Genomic DNA, 18,443 nt, shown 5'->3' on the forward strand with positions numbered 1-18,443 from the left:
CTAAGTCCAAAATGAGGTTTAAAAAAAAAAAAATGTTTTAAATGTTAAAATCAACAAAAATAATTCAGAACCAGAAGAGAAAGAGCACAGCCCTCTGTGTGGCATTATGACATTGGCAGGACCCCCTGAAATCCACTTTGACCTTAGTTTCATCTTTCCTGTCAAGGAGGATTACATCTCAGACTCTAAAATATGAAAATGCATTACTTAGAGGAAACTGAGACTCAAGATAGGACAAGGTCAAGAGCAAGTGACCATATCAAATTGATTTAAGAATCTTGGCCTAGAACAAGCATGGGCTGGGACATCTTAGCCAAGGAAAGAGGAAATATCGACTTTTTTTTTTTTTTTTTTTTTTTTTTTTTTATTCTGGGGATCAAACCCAGGGCCTCACATATGCTAGCAAGTGCTCTGCCACTGAGCTACACCCCAGCTGGAAATACCAACTTCTAGCCCAGGGAATGGTCTTTGATATTTACTGGGTTCCTTTGGAAGACAGATCCAGAACAGCTGATGGAAACCTCAGGGATGTAGATGTCAGATCCATCCTGGGAAAAACAGTCCTGCTCAGCATTCTTCTCAAACAGAATGGTCTACCCTAGGAAACAGCGCATCCCATGTCAGGCTAGGTACTCAAGAGAATGCCAGTAACCATCAGATAGGGCTTTGATGGAGGGGTTTGAACCAGAGGTCTCTTCCAGTCCCAAAAACCTGTGATTCTGGAGTCCAGCAATATTAGGAGAGAGAAGGATAAGCACATTCCCAGCTTGTCTTCAAAGTCTTTAACTTCGCTTCCCAACCTCTGAGACGCTGCAATGGCTTCAATGCATGGCTGCTCACCCTCCTCCCTCTTTCTTCCCTCCTCTTTGCCTCATGTCCCAATCCCCAGTATTTTTTCTCACTCTTCTGTTATCCTTTATTTCTTTTTACCCAAGTAAAAAGGAACCATGGGTATAGTTGGCAAAGAGGATGTTACCTTGTGCCTCCAAACTAGAATCCCTCTCCCTGGGTTCTTATCCATTTACATCCACCCCAGCTTGCCACAACTCCTCCATGAAGCCCTCACTGGCTACTTCCCCTCCCCAGAGCACCCATTGCTCTGGTCCCACACCTCTCCCCTGGTCCTTGGGCTTATTTTATCTTTTAGCAGAGTTTAACTTTTCCAGGGCTATCAACCTTTTCCTTAGGTAGAATATGAACTCATGGGAGGAGAGGCCATGGGTGACATTGTTTTCTATCTCCTAAAGCACCTACTAAAATAAATTAAATAAAAACTGACATCCGGCAGGACTGGGGATGTGGCTCAGTACTACAGTGTTTGCTTAGCATGCATGAAGCTGTGGGTTCCACCCTCAGTACCACAAAATTAATTAATTAATTAACGTAAAAAAACATCTAAAGCACCTACTATCATGCACTCACTAATTCGTTTGAAGGAATTCCTTCCACCACTTAAGATTCTAAACACATACCTACACTAAGGGTAAAAACAAATGAACTGAAGCCAAATTTAGCAAGAAGGAGTTAATGAGTTCTTATGATCAGTATTAGAGCTGAAAGGAACACACACAAGATATGGTCTGATTCATCCCCAGAGTTTGCAACCTGTGGAACTGATGCCAAGTGGGTATGGGGTTTGTGACTTAGAAGCAGAACTGGGCCAGATGCCAGCAATCCACATGTCCATAAGCAGTGTCCTCTCTATGACCCTCATTGCAAAATCTTCGAGGGGGTACTAAAGCAAGCTGTGAGTCTTTGAAAGTAAACAAAAACCCCATTTGTCTGAAGCCATGGAGATAAACTAAGTGATTTCTGAAGCTTCCTTCCAGTCCAGGCTGAGAATCAGTTTTCCACTCATTCTCATAACAGCGTGGGAGTCCACCCTTGGGCCTCCTGTTGGAAGAACACTGTTGCAGTTGCGCCATCTCGTGTCAGGAGGTGTACATTGCACCTTCAGCCATCTCCACTAACAGAGGACCTTAAATGCCCTCCAGTAATCAGAGTTCTTATAGGATGCCAAACACATGGTGGCGCTGTGCTGAACACTGTGATTACACGATGCTAGAAATCTCCAAGGTCTCTGGCTCTGATATCATCTCATTAATTAGTGATGGACACAATTTATTCTCCTTCACACAGTCACCAGATTGGAACTGAAGAGGAGTATTTACCTGTGGCAAACTCTAGAGAAAGTCGGAGCCCAACTTGGATCTTGAAGGGTTGGAATAATTTTAATGGGCAGGAAAAGGAATGCACAAGGAGGAGGAATTAGATGAATAAAGAGGTCACAGGGCAAGGAGAGAGGAGGAGGAGGAGGCAGCACAGGGGAGCTATTGGATGGGATGAGCTCAGGTGGGTGCAGCAGGTGTGCCCCTGGGGGATGAACACCTTAGAGACTAGACAAAAAGGTCCTCTAGACCACGGGAGCTTTTGTAAGTCCTAAGTGGGGAGGCAATTTGATGAAAATGGTATTTTAGCAATTTTAATACCCCACACTACCATCTTCACCTGGAGGGGGAAATCTAGAAGAATTGAGAGTTGAGTTTATTCTTGTTCTTCTTATGTGATATTTAAAATTCATAAACTGGGGCAGTAACTCCCAACTCATAGGTTGCTAGGAGAGAATGGTATACAACATGTATAGCATAGGGACTGGCACATGGTAGGTGTTCAGTGATTTAATAATGCTCTTTATTATCTCTCTGAAATTCACCTGTCGTCGGGGGACCTCATTTCATGATCACCCTAGCTCTAGGATCTGCTTGGTCCATTTTCTCTCCAAGGGTATTAGAAGCTCTAGGCGCCATTACAGGGCACACCCAGGGACCTTCAGTGGGGAGATGTGAAGGAAGCAGGTGGGAGAGCGCCAGCAGGGGCCTTCTTGTGTCTTATCTCCATTCTCTACCTTGACCATTCCCTCTGACGGTGGGAACTTTCCATGAAACTGTTCATCCTCTGATCTGGAGCAAGCACCTTGCTCCCCATGAGTCCATGGAGACTGGGGCAGTAAGGAAGCTGAGCCAGGATCCTTGTTTATTGTCCCAGTCTCTAAGAGCCAGAGAGTGAGGCCTAAATGCATTGACAAGCGGACATACTTGTTAAAGAAAGAGAGGGAGGGAAGGAAATGTGTCAAGGCCCCAACGCTGAGGAGAAATGTTGGCCTATCAAGTTGGGGGTGTGGTGATAAAGGTAAACAAACCAGGCTGCGGGTCGCTCAGTGGGAGAATGCTTGCCTGGTGTGCACAAGGCCCTGGGTTCCATCCCAGCACCACAAGTTTATATAAAAATAAATTAAAAAGCCAGGTGTGGTGGCACATACCTGTATCCCAGCGGCTTGGGAGGCTGAGGCAGGAGGATCGAGAGTTCAAAGCCAGCCTCAGCAACTTAGTGAGGTCCTAAACAACTCAGTGAGACCCTGTCTCTAAATAAAATATAAAAAGAGCTGCAGATGTGGCTCAGTGGTTAAGCACCCTTGGGTTCAATCTCCAGTACCAAAAACAAAAATTTTTAATAAAGAAATTAACAAAAAAGAGTGGTAAGTAATATTGAAACAGAGCACTCAAAGAGATAAGGGACAAATGAGAGAAGAATCCAAAAGGCAGGTTGATATGTTGAAAAAAATACATGTACATCTGGGATTCAGGGGACCTAAGCCCAACTTCTACTAGCCATGGTCTTGGGTAAGTCACTTCGCCCCCAAGAATCCACTTTTATTTCTGACTAAATTAATAATCTTCTGACTGTGCTCCATACAAGGAACCCAGTTGGAGCCTCCACGAAGCCAAATGAAGCTCCGAACCTCCTCCACCAGAGCAGCTTTGTCCCCACCAGCTTCATGCACTGAGTGACATAGAGCTAGAACTATAGAGCTAGAACAACACTGAGGACGAAACTGGAAGCGGTGGTGTGTGCCTTTTATCTCAGTTACTTGGGAAGCTGAGGCAGGAAAATCTTAAATTCAAAAAAAGAGAGAGAGAAGAGGAAAAAAACACTGGACTCCATTATCCGCTCCCAACTGTCCCCTCCGGGAAGAAGGAAGAAATACACAGATGAAATTCTTAGGACTATTTTGGATTCACAGATCGCAGCTTCCCATGACACAGGCAGCTGTGCCTGGAATTCATAGACGTTCTGCAAAGTTCTGTGGCCGGGTGCCCAACAGGCAGGGCGACAGAAAGGCTGTGAGAGGAGACTGCTCCACCCGGGCCCAGTAAGAGCATTTCTGTTCACACATCTCCAACGCCCTCAGGGCACCTTTCTCCTTCTCCCCAATCACTCTGGCTCATCTGTCCCTTTCTCTCTTGTCTTGCCCCACACCCTGCCCTAACCTGAGCTCTGTGACCCTTTGACCCTGGCCCTTTCCAGGGCAGGGAGCTGGAGTCAGTGAGATGTGTAGAACAAGTAGGGCTGACTCGGCTGGGGGCTTTGCCCTCAGAGGAAGAGGCACCTCCAGAACCCTGATCCAGAACCCTGATCCAGAAGCGACGACCAAAGCCAAACCACTCTGTCCATTCGGTGGCGGATTCCTCCGCCCAAAAAAGGAAGGCAGTCCTGACAGCTTGGACGAACACTGAGGATTTCGTGCTGAGTGGAAAGCCAGTTGCAAAAGGGCAAATACCATATGGTTTTACTTATCTGGAGAGTCAAATGCATGAAAACAGAAAGTCCAAGTTGATTGTCGGGGAGTGGGGAGAGGAGGGAATGGGGAGTTGTTTAATATTGTTTCATATTGAGATGAAAAAGTTCTGGAGACTGGGTCCACGACAACGTGCGTATCCTTAGCACTGCTGAAGTGTGTTAAAAATGGTTTAAGATGTTAGTTTTAAGTTACGTATGTTTTCAGTCTCGGGATGGAAGCAGGGCCTTGTACAGGCCGGCTTGGCAAGTGCGCCACCGCCGATCTATACCACAGAGTCCAGGATTTTTTTTTTTTTTTTTTTTTTTTTTAAGATGAAACAAGATCCCTTTGAGGAGTCCCCGGCTAGCTCCTGGTGTCCCCCTTCCTGCTCACCACCTGGGGATGAAGTGGGTGGAGAGTGAGGCTTGGGGGAAAGTGGATCCTCAAACTGCAAATCCTTCCAGTTCTTGCTCATGGGTCTCACTCCAAAATTTCTCCATCCATGGCCTGTCTCCCGGCTCCCAGATGTGACTCACTGCACTGAGTAAACAGGAGGCCTCAGGTGACATCACACAGAGGGACTTCAATTAGTTAAAAAAAATACTCAGAGACTGGTTAGAATCAGAGAATAAGCCCAACCTTGCCAGAGCGGTTTATTTACAGAGGGCGGCGGGCCTGGGGGTCCCTGGCCGAGGTGCAGTGGTAAGTCCAGGACTCCGGCTGCGTCGCTGCGGGCCTCTTGCTCACTCACTCTGGGATGGCTAAGGCACCTGAAAGAAAGTGCTAGATGGCAAGGGCGTGTCACCCTCCCCTACTCATAGCCCACATCACTGTCTGGTGGCAGCACACTCAGGAGTCAGGGAAGGAAGTGAGGAGGAACCGGGTGGAGAGCATTGGCCAGGGACTCTCTCTTCCACTTGGGAGGGGCTTTCTCATGCTCAGCCTGTACAGGGGACCCCAGGCCTAAGAGACCTGGGACAGGCAGGAGGATGTGACAATAGGGGTCAAGAGGGGGTGAAAAGACAAGGGAGGGTGAGAGGTGTGGCAGGAGGAAACGAAGGGCCCAGGGCAGCGGTGGGGGCGGGGCAGGCTGCTCTCACATCCCCGCCCCACATGGTTTCCTCTCCAGGGGTCAGACTTGAAGCCGAAGACCTCTCTGGCACATGATGTTGTCCCCAAGGCCTTTCAGCACTCACCCTGGAGGAATCTGCTTCACCCAGACATGATGTGCTTGACAAAGGCTGGGGAAGAAAATGAATATCAGCCGAGGACTTGGCCCCTTCAGTCTTCATTTCCCTCCCCAGCTCTTCACCTGCCTCCTCCTCCACCCTCCAAACCTTCCCACCACCCCTTCCCCAGACTGTAATTCTTTCTCTGAGGGTTGGTGGGAAGAAAGCAGAAGAGGGACAGACCTAAACTCTGCTGCGTCTGCTCTTTGTGCTGACACGCGACATAAATGAAGTGAGCTACATTAACTCTACGAATCCCCACAACTTGAGAAAGGTGCCAGCACCTCCCCATTGCTCCAGTGAGATAATGGAGGCTCGGAAGATAAGTGACTTGATCAAAGTGACACAGCTAGTGCGTGGCAGAGCTGTCCCCTAATCCATGCTCCTTCTATTACACCAGGATATTCACTCCCAGGATGGACACCAACACATTCAACTGGGAATCCTCCACAGCCCACCTGAGGACACATCCTCCAGCCTGAGCCGCCAGCCAGTCCTGCCCGCCCGTGCCTCCTGGGTGCCCCATAAGCAAAGCAGAAGCAATACCTTCGTAATTGATGCAGCCATTGGCGTCCTCCTGCCCAGATAACAGCTGCTCCACTTCAGCCTCTGTCATCTTCTCTCCTGAGGTGGGGTTGGGAGGTTATGGGTTCTTAATTACAAATGGCAAAGATGGGACTGGCAAAACCCAAGTGTCCCCTAAGACTGAAGGTCCCAGACTCCTGGATCTGGGAAATGGTTCGTGCCAAGTCTCTGGCAAAGTCTTTGGAGGGTGGGATCAACAGTCTTAAGGTCCCACCCACTCCCTAAAGCCTCTCCCGCTTTCTACAATCTCCAGGGCCCAGTGATTCAGGCGAAGGCAAAGACAGAAGACTGGGTCCCCCGCTTAGACCTCAGAGTAACCCCTGCCCTGTCATGACTTTCCTCTCCCAAATCTGGTGCCTGCTGAGCTAGCCCAGCCGGGGGAGGTTGTACCTGAAGAGCCCAGAGAGACAGGCTCTGGGCCGAGACCTGATTTGCTGGGTGCAGGGCCTCTTGGTCACCACCCCCCAACACACACACACACACACACACACACACACACACACACACACACGGGTTCATCTCTGCTCAGTTTGCATACCCAGGGTGGCAAGGACATGCCGAAGTTCAGCACCCATGACCGTGCCATTGCTCTCCTTGTCAAAGACACGCAGCCCCTCCACGAAGTCCTCGTAGGTGCCCTGCTCCTTGTTGCGGGAGATGTGCTGCAGGATGGGCAGGAACGTCTCAAAGTCCAGCATCTTGGCATTCATCTCTTCCAGCAGGCGTACGGAAGGACAGAGGCAGTGCTGTGAGCAGGGGGTAGGGAGCCAAGCGGGACCTCACCCCAGCCCTGGCAGCACCCAGAAATCACCCTGAAGGACACAGAGTTGCCCACTGGAACAGAGCAGGAGACGTGGGCCCAGGCAGTCTACTCCCAGTGAAAGGAGAAGAGTAGAAGAAAAAGGAACCTGACTCCACCCACACCACTGAGCTCCAGGTGGCCACCTTAGCAGAGCAGCAGGATTCATGGACCCCAAAGGGCCACACAGCCCAGGCACAGGCTTCACATTCACAATGTAAACTTTTTTTTTTTTTTTTTTTTAACTAAGATTGAACCCAATGATGCTTTATCACTGAGATACACCCCAAACCCTTTTTATTTTCTGAGACAGGGCCTTGCTAAGTAGCTGAGGCTGGCTTTGAACTTGCAATCCTCCTGCCTCAGCCTCCCGAGCTGCTGGGATTACAGGCGTGCGCCACTGCGCCCAGCCCAGGTTATCTTTTGGCCTCTAAGAAGGCCTGATGATATGAGCAAACACCTTCCTGCCCACATTATTTGCTCCCCCATTACTGTTATCTTTGGTTAGAGGAAAAGAGGAAGAGGCCAAAACCAAGGGAGACAGAGAGGACCAGTCTGAGGCCCAGGCATCCTCTAGAGGCAGCCTACCCTTGCTAGGGTTCCTGCCCAGGTCTGCCTGGTCCCACCAGGCCCTCCACCTCTGAGGACAATGCTGTGTGTTTGGGGGCAGCTGTTAATTTCCCTGCCACATGTGACAGATGAGATTTACAAATGGGACATACGTCCATGCACCACATATGAAATTCTCACTCACCAAAATCCATCAAGTTTTGGTTCAAATGCGGGAAAGCCACTTCATTATAGAGCTAATCTTGAATCTCCTCTAATTTACATTAAATAAATAATTTGTGGGACTGGGGATGTGGCTCAGTGGTAGAGCGCTTGCCTAGCATGCGTGAGTCTCTGGGTTTGATCCTCAGCACCACATAAAGATAAAATAAAATGTTTTAGTTGTCCACCTACAACTAAAACAAAATGTTAAAAAACAATAATAATAATTTGCCAACTTCAGGGCTCTAACCGTTAGTAGAAATAATTTGTGACACAACTCACAGTGGTCACAGGACACAGTGCTGTGACAGACACACCTACTAAGAGCCACAGGGTTAGGGGTAGTATGTGACTAGTTATCATATTTTCACTGTCTTCCTGTCCATGCCATGTCCCTGAATCTTGTAGGGAGGGGGTCAGGGGAAGACACTGAAGCAGTAGCAGGTCTCTCCTGTGCCCCGTGAGCTCCCAACCTCAAAGTCATGAGGGAAACAAGAGCAAGCCCAGGCTCCATTCTTCAAGGGTCCTCTACAGCTAAGGCTTCTGTATAAACTCTCACAATGGGGCTACGGTAACCTGGACAGGGAAGGCTGGTTCTGCAGGACCAGAGGGGAGGAGAGTGAGGCTGATGGGAGTTGAATCTGTACAGAGCACCCAGTGGGCCAGAGGTCAACCAGGGGCCCACACTAACCTTCTGGCTTTGGCTTGCCCAGCACACGCAGCACCTCAGCATTGGTGGGGTTCTGGCCCAAGGCCCGCAGCACGTCCCCACACTGCGCATAGGTGATCTTCATCTCTCCAGCTGGGGTCCGGTCAAACAATGAAAAGGCCTCTTTGAACTCTGTAGAGAGAAGCACCAGCTACAGCCCATGGGTCCCAAGAGAAGGCAGTGGCCGGGTCTGCTCAGCCTCCACCCTACTGAACAGCAGGTTCATGTGGTGGTTGAAATATGCCAACATTTCCCTTCAGCCTCTGTCCCAGGCTCTTCTTGGAACCTGCCTCCTCTCCATCTTCTAACAACTAGAGCGGCAGCCTGGTGCCCAGCCCAGCCCTGGCAGACTGTCTCCAGTTGGCCCAGTGCTACACAGTGCGAATGTCTCCCTTGCCTCCACCCCTCCTCCTACCCATCCTCCCCTGATGCAGGTGGCATCCTGACTGCCGAGCAGCAGAGAAGTGAGATAGGCCAGCCTAGGAGTGGGGTCCATGGGTTTTCACCTCAGCTCTGATTCACAGAGGACAGGCCAGTCTGGGTCTCAGTTTTCTTGTGCACACAAGGAAGTGCCAGCTCTCCCCCACCACCCCTCCCATGTCAACAGAGGTGGCAGGATGTGGAGGCACTATGCTAAGTGATAAGACCTGTTCAAGAATCAACTATTATCAGTACAGCCTGTTCCAGGCTAAAAAGAGGGCTCCGGGCCAGACGAGGTGACACTGGGGCAGTCAGACCACCCCAGCTCTGCCACTGATCCGCATTTGATCTTGGGCAAACTACCAACCTCTGTGGGTCCTCGATTTCTTAGCTCTAAGGAGAGATTCAACGTCCACCTGAGCAGGTTGCTAGCGGGGTCACAAAGCGCTCCAATCATGGTGTCTTGCATGTGATAAAGGAAACTGAGTGGTGGTTAACTGTGTTTCCTGGTTCTGGAGGGAACTCATTACCGTAAAGATGGACTCCTTGAAGATAGCAGGGCAGGTGTCCAGGGGGAGGTCAAACTAAGGCACTCTGGGCCCTTTGCAAAGAGTCTTGATTCTTCACTGATCTGGATTTGACCAATTCGTTAGTGGGAATCATTTGGAGGGGAGTGGAACTGAAGCTGCCTTCTGCTTTCCACAGAGCAGAGGTTTACTAAGCAGATTAACAGTATAAACCAAAGCAGAATGTGTGAAGTACTTAGGAGAAAAGCTGTTCTTAATCTTCTTCAAGTACTTTAGAAATGCTTCCTTCCTTAGAGGCTATACATGGATTATTTAGACATCATTCTATATATCAAAGCAGATCCCCCTGGATCTTTACTGACAACTCTTTATTAGACTTCATATGAACTTAAAAGATAAGATCTTTCACATTTGCTCAATAACTGAATTCAAATTCCATTTTTATTCCTTATTATGACCTTGGGAAAGTAAACATTTATCTCAATAAACCTCTTGTTTTAATAGCACCTACCTCATAGGGTATTTAAATTATATTTAGACTAGTTTTATAGTGTATGCAAGTAAAATAATGTATGTAAAAATCTTAACATAATGTTCAATACATAGTAAGCAATACTGTTAGTGTCACACAGTAACACAACCCTGTTAGTATCATCTTACTGAGTTTTAACTCAATTTTATCACTTAACTTTGTGATCTTGGCCAAGTCACTTAATCTCTCTGAAACTTGGCTTCCTACTCTGTAACAAGGAAATAACAGCTCCCTACAGATTGTTATATGAACTTAATTTCCTAATGTTTAAAATGATTAGCATGGTGTCTGCCACAAATTCAATGTTCAATAAATAATAGTTTATTAGTTGAATCTGAACCCAGACATTTTGATCTTCTCCTAATTCATTCAGAAGAATAAAGTCAGATTTAACAAGAGGGCATTTCCTCACATAAGAAGATACAGTGATTGGTTAATAGTAGAGTGGAACATGAGAGTAACAACAACAACCTATGATTTGAGCACAGGCTCTGAGCTGGAAATTTTGCACGGATTACCTTGTTAATCTTTGAAAAAAAACCTTATGCTAAAAAAAAAAAAAAAAAAAAAACTTATGTTATAGGCATTGTTATCTTCATTTATATGCCAAATGCAGATGTGACTTCTGACCATCCACTAAAGAAGTCAAGGAAATGGTGGAGAGAAAGGAGGAAGAGGAAGAGACCTGCTTGCTGTGCCTGCTAATGGTCCAGCTGAACCTGACCTGCTGGGAAGTCTGCTAAGCACACACAAATCAAAGCTGAAGTTTGGTTGTTACTAGGAAAAAACAAAGTCAGTGACATTAGAGGCAATATTCACAAGGCCAGAAGAAACCTTTCCTCAACAGTCTGCAGTAGTGTAGTCAGTGCTTCCTAGAACAAGTCTAATGGTGATAATGCCTTTCTAGAAGGATATGGAAATCTGTAGAGGGACCAGAGATGGAAGTCAAGGGTTAGAATTTAGTTCTTATGAGAGAAAAAAATTTTTTTTAATTTATTTTTATTGTAAACAAATGGGATACATGTTGTTTCTGTTTGTACATGGAGTAACAGCATGCCATTTGTGGAATCATACATTTACATAGGGTAATGGTGTTTGATTCATTCTGTTATTTTCCCCTTCCCCCCCACCCCTCCCACCCCTCTTTTCCCTCTATACAGTCCCTCCTTCCTTCATTCTTGCCCCCCTCCCACCCCCCATTGTGTCATCATCCGCTTATCAGTGAGATCATTCGTCCTTTTCTTTTTTGAGATTGGCTTATCTCACTTAGCATGATATTGAGAGGAAAAATTTTGAAAACATAAAAGAAATTCAGACTTTATCACCTAACAAACATAAAGCTAAAAAGGAGTTTGACAACTATCTCCAAACAGATGGAGGGTAACTACAGAATGCTGAATAGTCACAGAATTTCTGTGGCACAGTAGCACATCCCTATAATCCCAGTGACTCAGGAGGCTGAGGCAGGAGGATCACAAGTTCAAGGCCAGCCTCAGAAACTTAGTGAGACTCTGTCCCAAAATAAAAAATAAAAAAAAAGCTGGGGATGTAGCTCCTGCCCTGGTAAAGCACTCATGGATTCAATCCCTCATAAAAAAAAAAAAAAAAAAAAAAAAAAGAACCAAATGTCCTCACTTTACAGATAAGAAAATTAAGGCCTAAAGAAATAATTTGCGCAGCCAGGTGCAGTAGCACACACCTATAATGCCAGTAACACGGGAGGCTGAGGCAAGAGGATGCAAGTTTGAGGACAGCCTCAGCAATTTAGTGAGACTCTGTCTAAAAACAAAAAGGGGTGGAATGTAGCTCAGTTGTAAAGCATTCCTGGGTTCAATCCCCAGTTCCAAAACAAACAAACAAACAAAAAACTTGCCCAAAGTCTCATGGCCAATAATAGCAGAATTATGGATAATACTATATTCTCCTGATTTCCAAAGAATGTTGTTTCCACCATAACACAAGAAACCATCATTTTCACCAAAGAGCAAATAAAGAGACAGCAGGGCTAAAATTAAATGAGAGTCAATTCTGATCCAACATAATGAAAAATGTTTCCAAATATCAAAGGATGTCAAAATGTCAGAGGATATAAGATTGAAATGAATAATCCCCCTAGCTGTCCCAGTTGGCTTTAATAAGAATTCACATTTGGGAAATAAAAATTTTTGATCATTAACTGATTTTCTAGTCCTCACTGGTGTTGTGGGTTTTGTATGACTGCATAAGCATATATTTCATTAAAATGCATACAAATTAACATTAAAAATTCACACAACTCCCAAATTATTGACTTAAAGTGAATATCCACAGTATATTACAAACATAGAATGCAAACTTAGTGAGACCCCGTCTCAAAATGAAATATAAAAAAGGGCTAGAGAAGTAGATTAGTGGTAAAGAGCCCTTAGGTTCAATCCCCAGTACAGAAACAAACAAAGAACAAATACCAGGGGCTGGGGTCGTGGCTCAGTGGTAGAGTGCTTGCCTGGTATGTGTGAGGCCCTGGGTTTGATCCTCAGCACCACATATAAATAAATAAATAAATAAATATCCATTGACAACTAAAAAATATTTTTAAAAATACCAGTATGTTTCAATTCACAGTTCCAAAATGCATGTGCCAGCTCTTATACTCTATTTGTGGGTAAATTGTGTCACTTTTTTGGACGACGATTTGACAATAACTATCACAATTTAAATGTTCATATCCTTTGACCTACAGCTAGGAAGCTTGCCTGGGGAAAGAATGGTTTTCCCTAACTGGAAACAATTCAAACATCTGTAAATGCAGTCGTGATAATTTTAGTACATTCATGTATGTCATGAACATATATATACAAATTTATTTTTTGCAGTACCAGGGATTGAAACCAGGGTGCTTTACCACTGAATTATATTTCAAGTCCTTTTCTTTTTTATTTTGAGGCAGATTCTCACTAAGTTGCTGAGGGTCTCACTGCATTATTGAGGCTGACCTTGAACTTTCAATCCTCCTGCCTCAGCCTCCCAAGTCGCTGGGATTACATGTGTGCACCACCACTACCAGCATGCATTTCATTCTTGAAACATCAGACTCCTACTAAAAAGGGACTAAGGGCTAACAATCAGATCAGAGAGTGGAAGACCTTGAGACTTAGTTTGAAGTTGCACTTAACAACACTCTATGTAAGACTGAAAATATAAATCTTCTCCATCAAAGATAGAGAAGAGTGGTTGATGGAGATCACAGATGAACTGGGGCTCCCAGAAGTCACCATTGGCCCTGCCACCATAGTGGGCTGGCATCTTGACAGACCTCATGAATCGGGGAGGAAAAGCTGGTAACCTAAGAAGGGCTTTTGAATAACAGGAACAGAAATGAGGGCTTCCAAAGATCTTGGATAGATCTTTAGGGTGGGGGGAAAAGGGCACTAACATTTGTTGAGCATCTGTTATGTCCTAAGTGATCTAGCAGAGCAATTAAGGATCAGATTGCCCGAGTCTGAATCCTGCCCCACCACGACTGCTGAGGGAGACTGGATGAGCCGCCCAAACTCTCGGTGCCTCCATTTCATCACCTGTAAAATGGGGGTGGTAATACTACCTTGTAGGGTCATTATGAGAATTAAACAAGTTAATCCATAGAAAGTACGCAGGTCTCTGCCTTCTCTTCCTCCAGAAAAAAAGTGCAACAGAGAAGGGAAAGTGGGTTGTTGGTACTCACCTTCGATCTGGTCAGCGCTGAAGTCTATCTGTGGAGAGGAAAACAGAGGAGTGAGGGTGGAGACAGCTAAGGGCTTCCAAAGGGAGGTCTGGTCACCTCCAGCAGGTCACCGATGAGGAGAGAAGGAGGCTACGGGCTGAGTGTACAACACCAGCCTCCTAGTGAACAGGTCAGAGTTGACAGGCTGTAAAACAATACAACCTCCAAAGCTCCCTCAAGACCCAGAGGGCAAGGGAAAGAAAAATAATCTAGATAACTCTAGAACCTACTTCCTATTGATAGATTCCTAATCCTGGCCACACTTAAACTGCCCTCACTTCTACCTCTTCGGTCTCTCCCCAGTGCATAGCCCTCTGACAAGCTGCACCTCCTTCTGCTTTGGGAGCCCACCACTCCCCACCCTTGGGTTTACTCCCTTTTCTACTTGATTCTGACTATAAACCCACCTCTCTCCCCTCACTGGGCACTACCTCAGCCCCTCCTTCGCACACTGCGATCTTAGGCATTCTGGAATAGCAAGAGTGATTGTCGTGGGCACTTGATGCTTTGTGATAGATTTCTAGTCATGCCTTTTATGTGTATCCTCTGTCCTTGAAGTCAGAGTTCCTGCAGGGTAGAGATTTTGTTACTGTTCACTGAAATACCTGGTACATAGTAGGCACTCAAAAAAATATTGGTTTAATACAGGAATGAATTTTGGATTTTCCCCTGAATTGTCCTTAAAGGAGGTAGTAATACCATGTCCCTGAAATTCCCCTTTCAGTTCACAAGGACCTAGCTGAGGACCAAGCCCAGGGAACTATGAGAGTCGACCCAGGGCCAAATGCCTAGATAACTGGAAAGACCCTGACTTTCTTTCGTGTGTGCTGGGAACTAGGGCACGTTAGTGTTATCTACAGAAATCTGCTTTCTTGCATGCCCACCAGGACAGCTGCTCCTTGGGATGCTGGTCATACAAGGGACAAAGCCAAATAAGTAAATTAATGATGTCACAGCATCTGTAGCCTCACTTATAAAGCCACACCCCTCCCTGAGAAAACTGGGGTGGAACTGAGGGCACCGTGGAAAGGATACATGTCACTCATCCAGCCGGCCACCACTGCTGTGACAGAGGTGTCACTGCTTGCTGAAGCACAATAAGGGGCAGAGGTGCTGCCTGTTCCGCCTATCGCCACTGGCCTTCCCGGGAGCATTTCTCAATAAAGTCCCATACCTTGTGTGCTGTCCCAGGCATTTTCTTTACCTCTTAGCAGCCTATCCCACTGCCCTGGCACAACTGGGCTGTGGACCTGACACTCCCAATTATGCTGAATAAATACAGATGAGGAGTGTCAGAGGCTCTGAAAATGAATGGCAGTGACAGTCATTGGTCATCATGTTCATCAGGACCTCGCACGTTACCTCAGCGTCCTTACCCATCTCATGGCATCCCACCCTGTCCAAGCCCCTTCCATCCCCAGTGGCCATGACTGCACCCTGAGCTGCTTCTCCGTATGCCACTATTCCTAGTCCTAGTTCTACAAGAAAACTTGGAGTGAATTTTGCCCATATGGGGTTGCGGGTAGTGATGAGTATGTTAAATGGGATAAAGGACGCTCTGCTTTAACTCTCTGAGTTAAGCCCAGGAGTAAGCATGTTAAGAGAAACTAGTATAAACGCATGGAGTCTGGCAGCCAGGCCTGGTGGTGCATGCCCGTAATCCCAGCAGTCTGCCTGCCGGAGGCAGGAGGATCACAAGTTTGAGGCCAGCCTCAACAATGTAGTGAAACCCTGTTTCAAATGAAAGAAAGAGAGGAAGGAAGGAAGGAAGGAAGGAAGGAAGGAAGGAAGGAAGGAAGGAAGGAAGGAAGGAAGGAAGGAAGGAAGGAAGGAAGGAAGGAAGGAAGGAAGGAAGGAAGGAAGGAAAAGCAGGGGTGGCTCAGTGGTTAAGCACCTCTGCACTCAATCTCCGGTACCAAAAATAAACAAACAAACCAATCAATCAATCAATAAAAGCACGAAGTCTGGCTACATGGTCAGAACAACACACATTGGACTTAAGTTTACTTTTACTTTTTCTTTGAGAAAAGAATCTTATAAACAAAGGCATTGGGTAAATATAATAAAAGGGTAGAAAATGACTCTTGGGAAAGACACTGCTTTTCTTTCCCCCCTACTTTAAAGCAATTTCAAAAACCACCAGAAAAGAGGACTGCAATGGGAAATTGGGAGAGGTGGGTGGATGGAGGGAAGTGACAGGCACAGGGAAGGGCACCCATGATCCCATCAGGCTGCTCTTTCCCAGACATTGGGACCAGGCCTGGCGCTGTATCAGAATAAATCAGAAACAAAGTCGAGGGGCAGATAGTGAGCTTCTCTTGCCATATAACAGAGACAGACATATGACAGAGAAACCTTCAAATACTTTTAAGGTCATATACTAAACTCGGTTTCCCTAGAGAAAACCATAACCATACTCAGGAATGGGGCAACTGCCTCCACCTCATGGTCAAGTCAGTTCTGCCTAATTCCTGCTCCTTGTGGGTCAACACAAGGTCTTCAACAGAGCAACTGTGGGGCATCCCTGCTGTGGGTCCTGGGCAATCCTGAGGGGGCCAGGGAGGGTCACACGACTGAGCCCTGGACCTTGGGTTCCTATCTCATTTGTCACAGAACCTGGTCCTGTGCTCTTATTTTGCGCTGATTCCTTACACCCCCAGCCATTGCCCTAAGGCTGAGATCCCCAGGGGCCTACCACTCGCCACTGTTATTAATAGATCTTCATACCAGTAGCCACTTGACCTCTCCCATTCTGGTGTCATGACTTAAAATTTCTCCTCTCTAGAGGCTTCTGACCCCTCCCTCCTGGGCCCACCCCCTCCCAGTTCATTCCTTAGCAGCGGGGCCAGACAGCTGCGGGAGGCCTGAAATTACTGAGTCAGCCCGCAGGACCCACACCAGCTCCAGGGAGTATTCCAGATGGGGGAATAGGACAAGGCAGGGAGGGAGTGACTCTGGGGAGGCAGAGGGAAGCAGGCCCAGCCCCTGGCAAAGTTAGAGCGAAGGTCTCAGCTGGGATGGGCCAGTCCACAGCAAATGACAAATAGGAGCTTAGGCCACAAAAGGAAGGGACCCTCTGGGTAGGGAAAGAGGAAAAGAGGGAATGAGACTCCTCTTACCTTATCTGCAGTTTTCCTTCCCTCAATCCCCTAGAGGGTGTTTGTGAGTGAGGTCTTCCCCAGACCTCCCGCACCCTGGAAGCGTCCTCCCTAACTGCCCGCATCCATTACTCCAAGTTACGCCAGCAGTTATCATTATGCCTGCCCTCCACAAAGATATCACACCACCTCCCAGTTTCCTTTACTGACCCAGGAAGGTGGGTTTCCTTCACTCTGCTATGATGGCCCCCAAAGGCCTTTAAAAAGGTTGGTAGGTTGACTGGTTATAACTCCACCATTCTCAACTGGGCTGGGTAAATCTGAGATGCGGACAGGGCTTCCTTGGACAGAGCAGCATCCTGTTTTTAAAAGAAAACACCCACGACTGCAGACTGCCCTCATCGGCCCCAGTCTACTACTGGCTCTACTGGCCCTTGGGGCTGTGATCTAGGGCAGGGATACCAGAGTCCTCATGCCAGTCTGAGCTCTGTGAAGGCCATCTGTATGCTCCAGGACAAAGAGAACCCTGAATGTCATCCCCACCCTCATCCAGTTGGCTGAACTTCACTCACCTTTACACTCTTGGGGTCAAAGGCAGGTTCCTTGGGAGGCTCAGGGGCTGAAGCTGGGGCAGAGGCTGGAGCAGGGGCTGGGGCAGGGGCTGGGGCTGGCTTGGCCGCCTCCTTCTTAGGTTCGGGCTTCTTGGGAGGCATGTTTTCTTGTTGGGATCTTCAGTGGAGGTAGGACCTAGGAGGGAACCAAGAGATAGGACTCCTGAGAGATGATAGGAAACCAGGCCGCCTCCCTCCGCTTTTATCCTGGGCAGGAGCCCCCACAGAGGGGCTGGGTGAGAGCAAGAGCAACTGCTGCTGACTATAAAAGGAAGAAACACCAGCAGGGTACAGCTGACAACTGTGCATTGTCACCAGGTTTAGGGCCACCAGCCCCCTCCCACACACACACCTCACTCCTCACGGCCTCCACCTCTGGGACAGGCTGACCCCTTCCTGCCAATTGGTGGAAACCCAGAGGGGCCAGGAAAATAGACCCTCTCAAAAATGCCAGAGCAGCCAGAGAGATGAGCTGACTTGAGCAGTTGATAACCCTCACACAAAGCCCAGGGGACGGTGCAGCTTTTTTTAGCCCCTCCTGAGCAGAGGCAGCCCATTGCACATTCCTTTTAAGCCAAGATCCTTTAAGCTGAGAGCCACTCTGGGCCCTCAGTTCTGCCCTGAGGCTCAACTCTCCCGGCATGAAGCCCTGAGGCAACAGCTGAGCCAGCCAACCTTGCTGCCCCACACCCTCCCCATCTCAGGGTGACGTCCTCCCTTCTCCAGAGGAGCCATCCCAGGAGCTCCACAGACCTCAAGTCCCTAGACCTACTGCCTACCCCCCACATATGCTCCGGCCACA

At 47.4% G+C, this 18,443-nt stretch overlaps 1 protein-coding gene across 3 annotated transcripts; it reads right to left on the reverse strand.

Moving 5' to 3' along the window:
* Nucleotides 1-5,233: 5,233 nt before the first annotated feature.
* Nucleotides 5,234-18,010, reverse strand: MYL4 (myosin light chain 4). 3 transcript variants are annotated; one of them, XM_079134992.1, is made up of 8 exons: nt 17,994-18,010; nt 17,603-17,777; nt 13,894-13,921; nt 8,694-8,843; nt 6,971-7,144; nt 6,394-6,471; nt 5,815-5,859; nt 5,234-5,388 (listed from the first exon to the last, which is right to left on the reverse strand). In XM_079134992.1, the coding sequence occupies exons 2-7, from the start codon at nt 17,741-17,743 to the stop codon at nt 5,831-5,833; spliced, it is 600 nt and encodes a 199-aa protein (XP_078991118.1). In that variant the 5' UTR covers nt 17,744-17,777; nt 17,994-18,010; the 3' UTR covers nt 5,234-5,388; nt 5,815-5,830. The 3 variants fall into 3 exon arrangements, with proteins under 3 accessions (XP_078991118.1, XP_078991119.1, XP_078991120.1); XM_079134993.1 differs by lacking the exons at nt 17,603-17,777; nt 17,994-18,010 and adding an exon at nt 17,052-17,071; XM_079134994.1 differs by lacking the exons at nt 13,894-13,921; nt 17,603-17,777; nt 17,994-18,010 and adding an exon at nt 9,218-9,325.
* Between the last annotated feature and the right edge of the window lie 433 nt (nt 18,011-18,443).

This window comes from Sciurus vulgaris (assembly GCF_902686455.1).
Source record: "Sciurus vulgaris genome assembly, chromosome: 3".
Classification (NCBI taxonomy): Eukaryota; Metazoa; Chordata; class Mammalia; order Rodentia; family Sciuridae; genus Sciurus; species Sciurus vulgaris.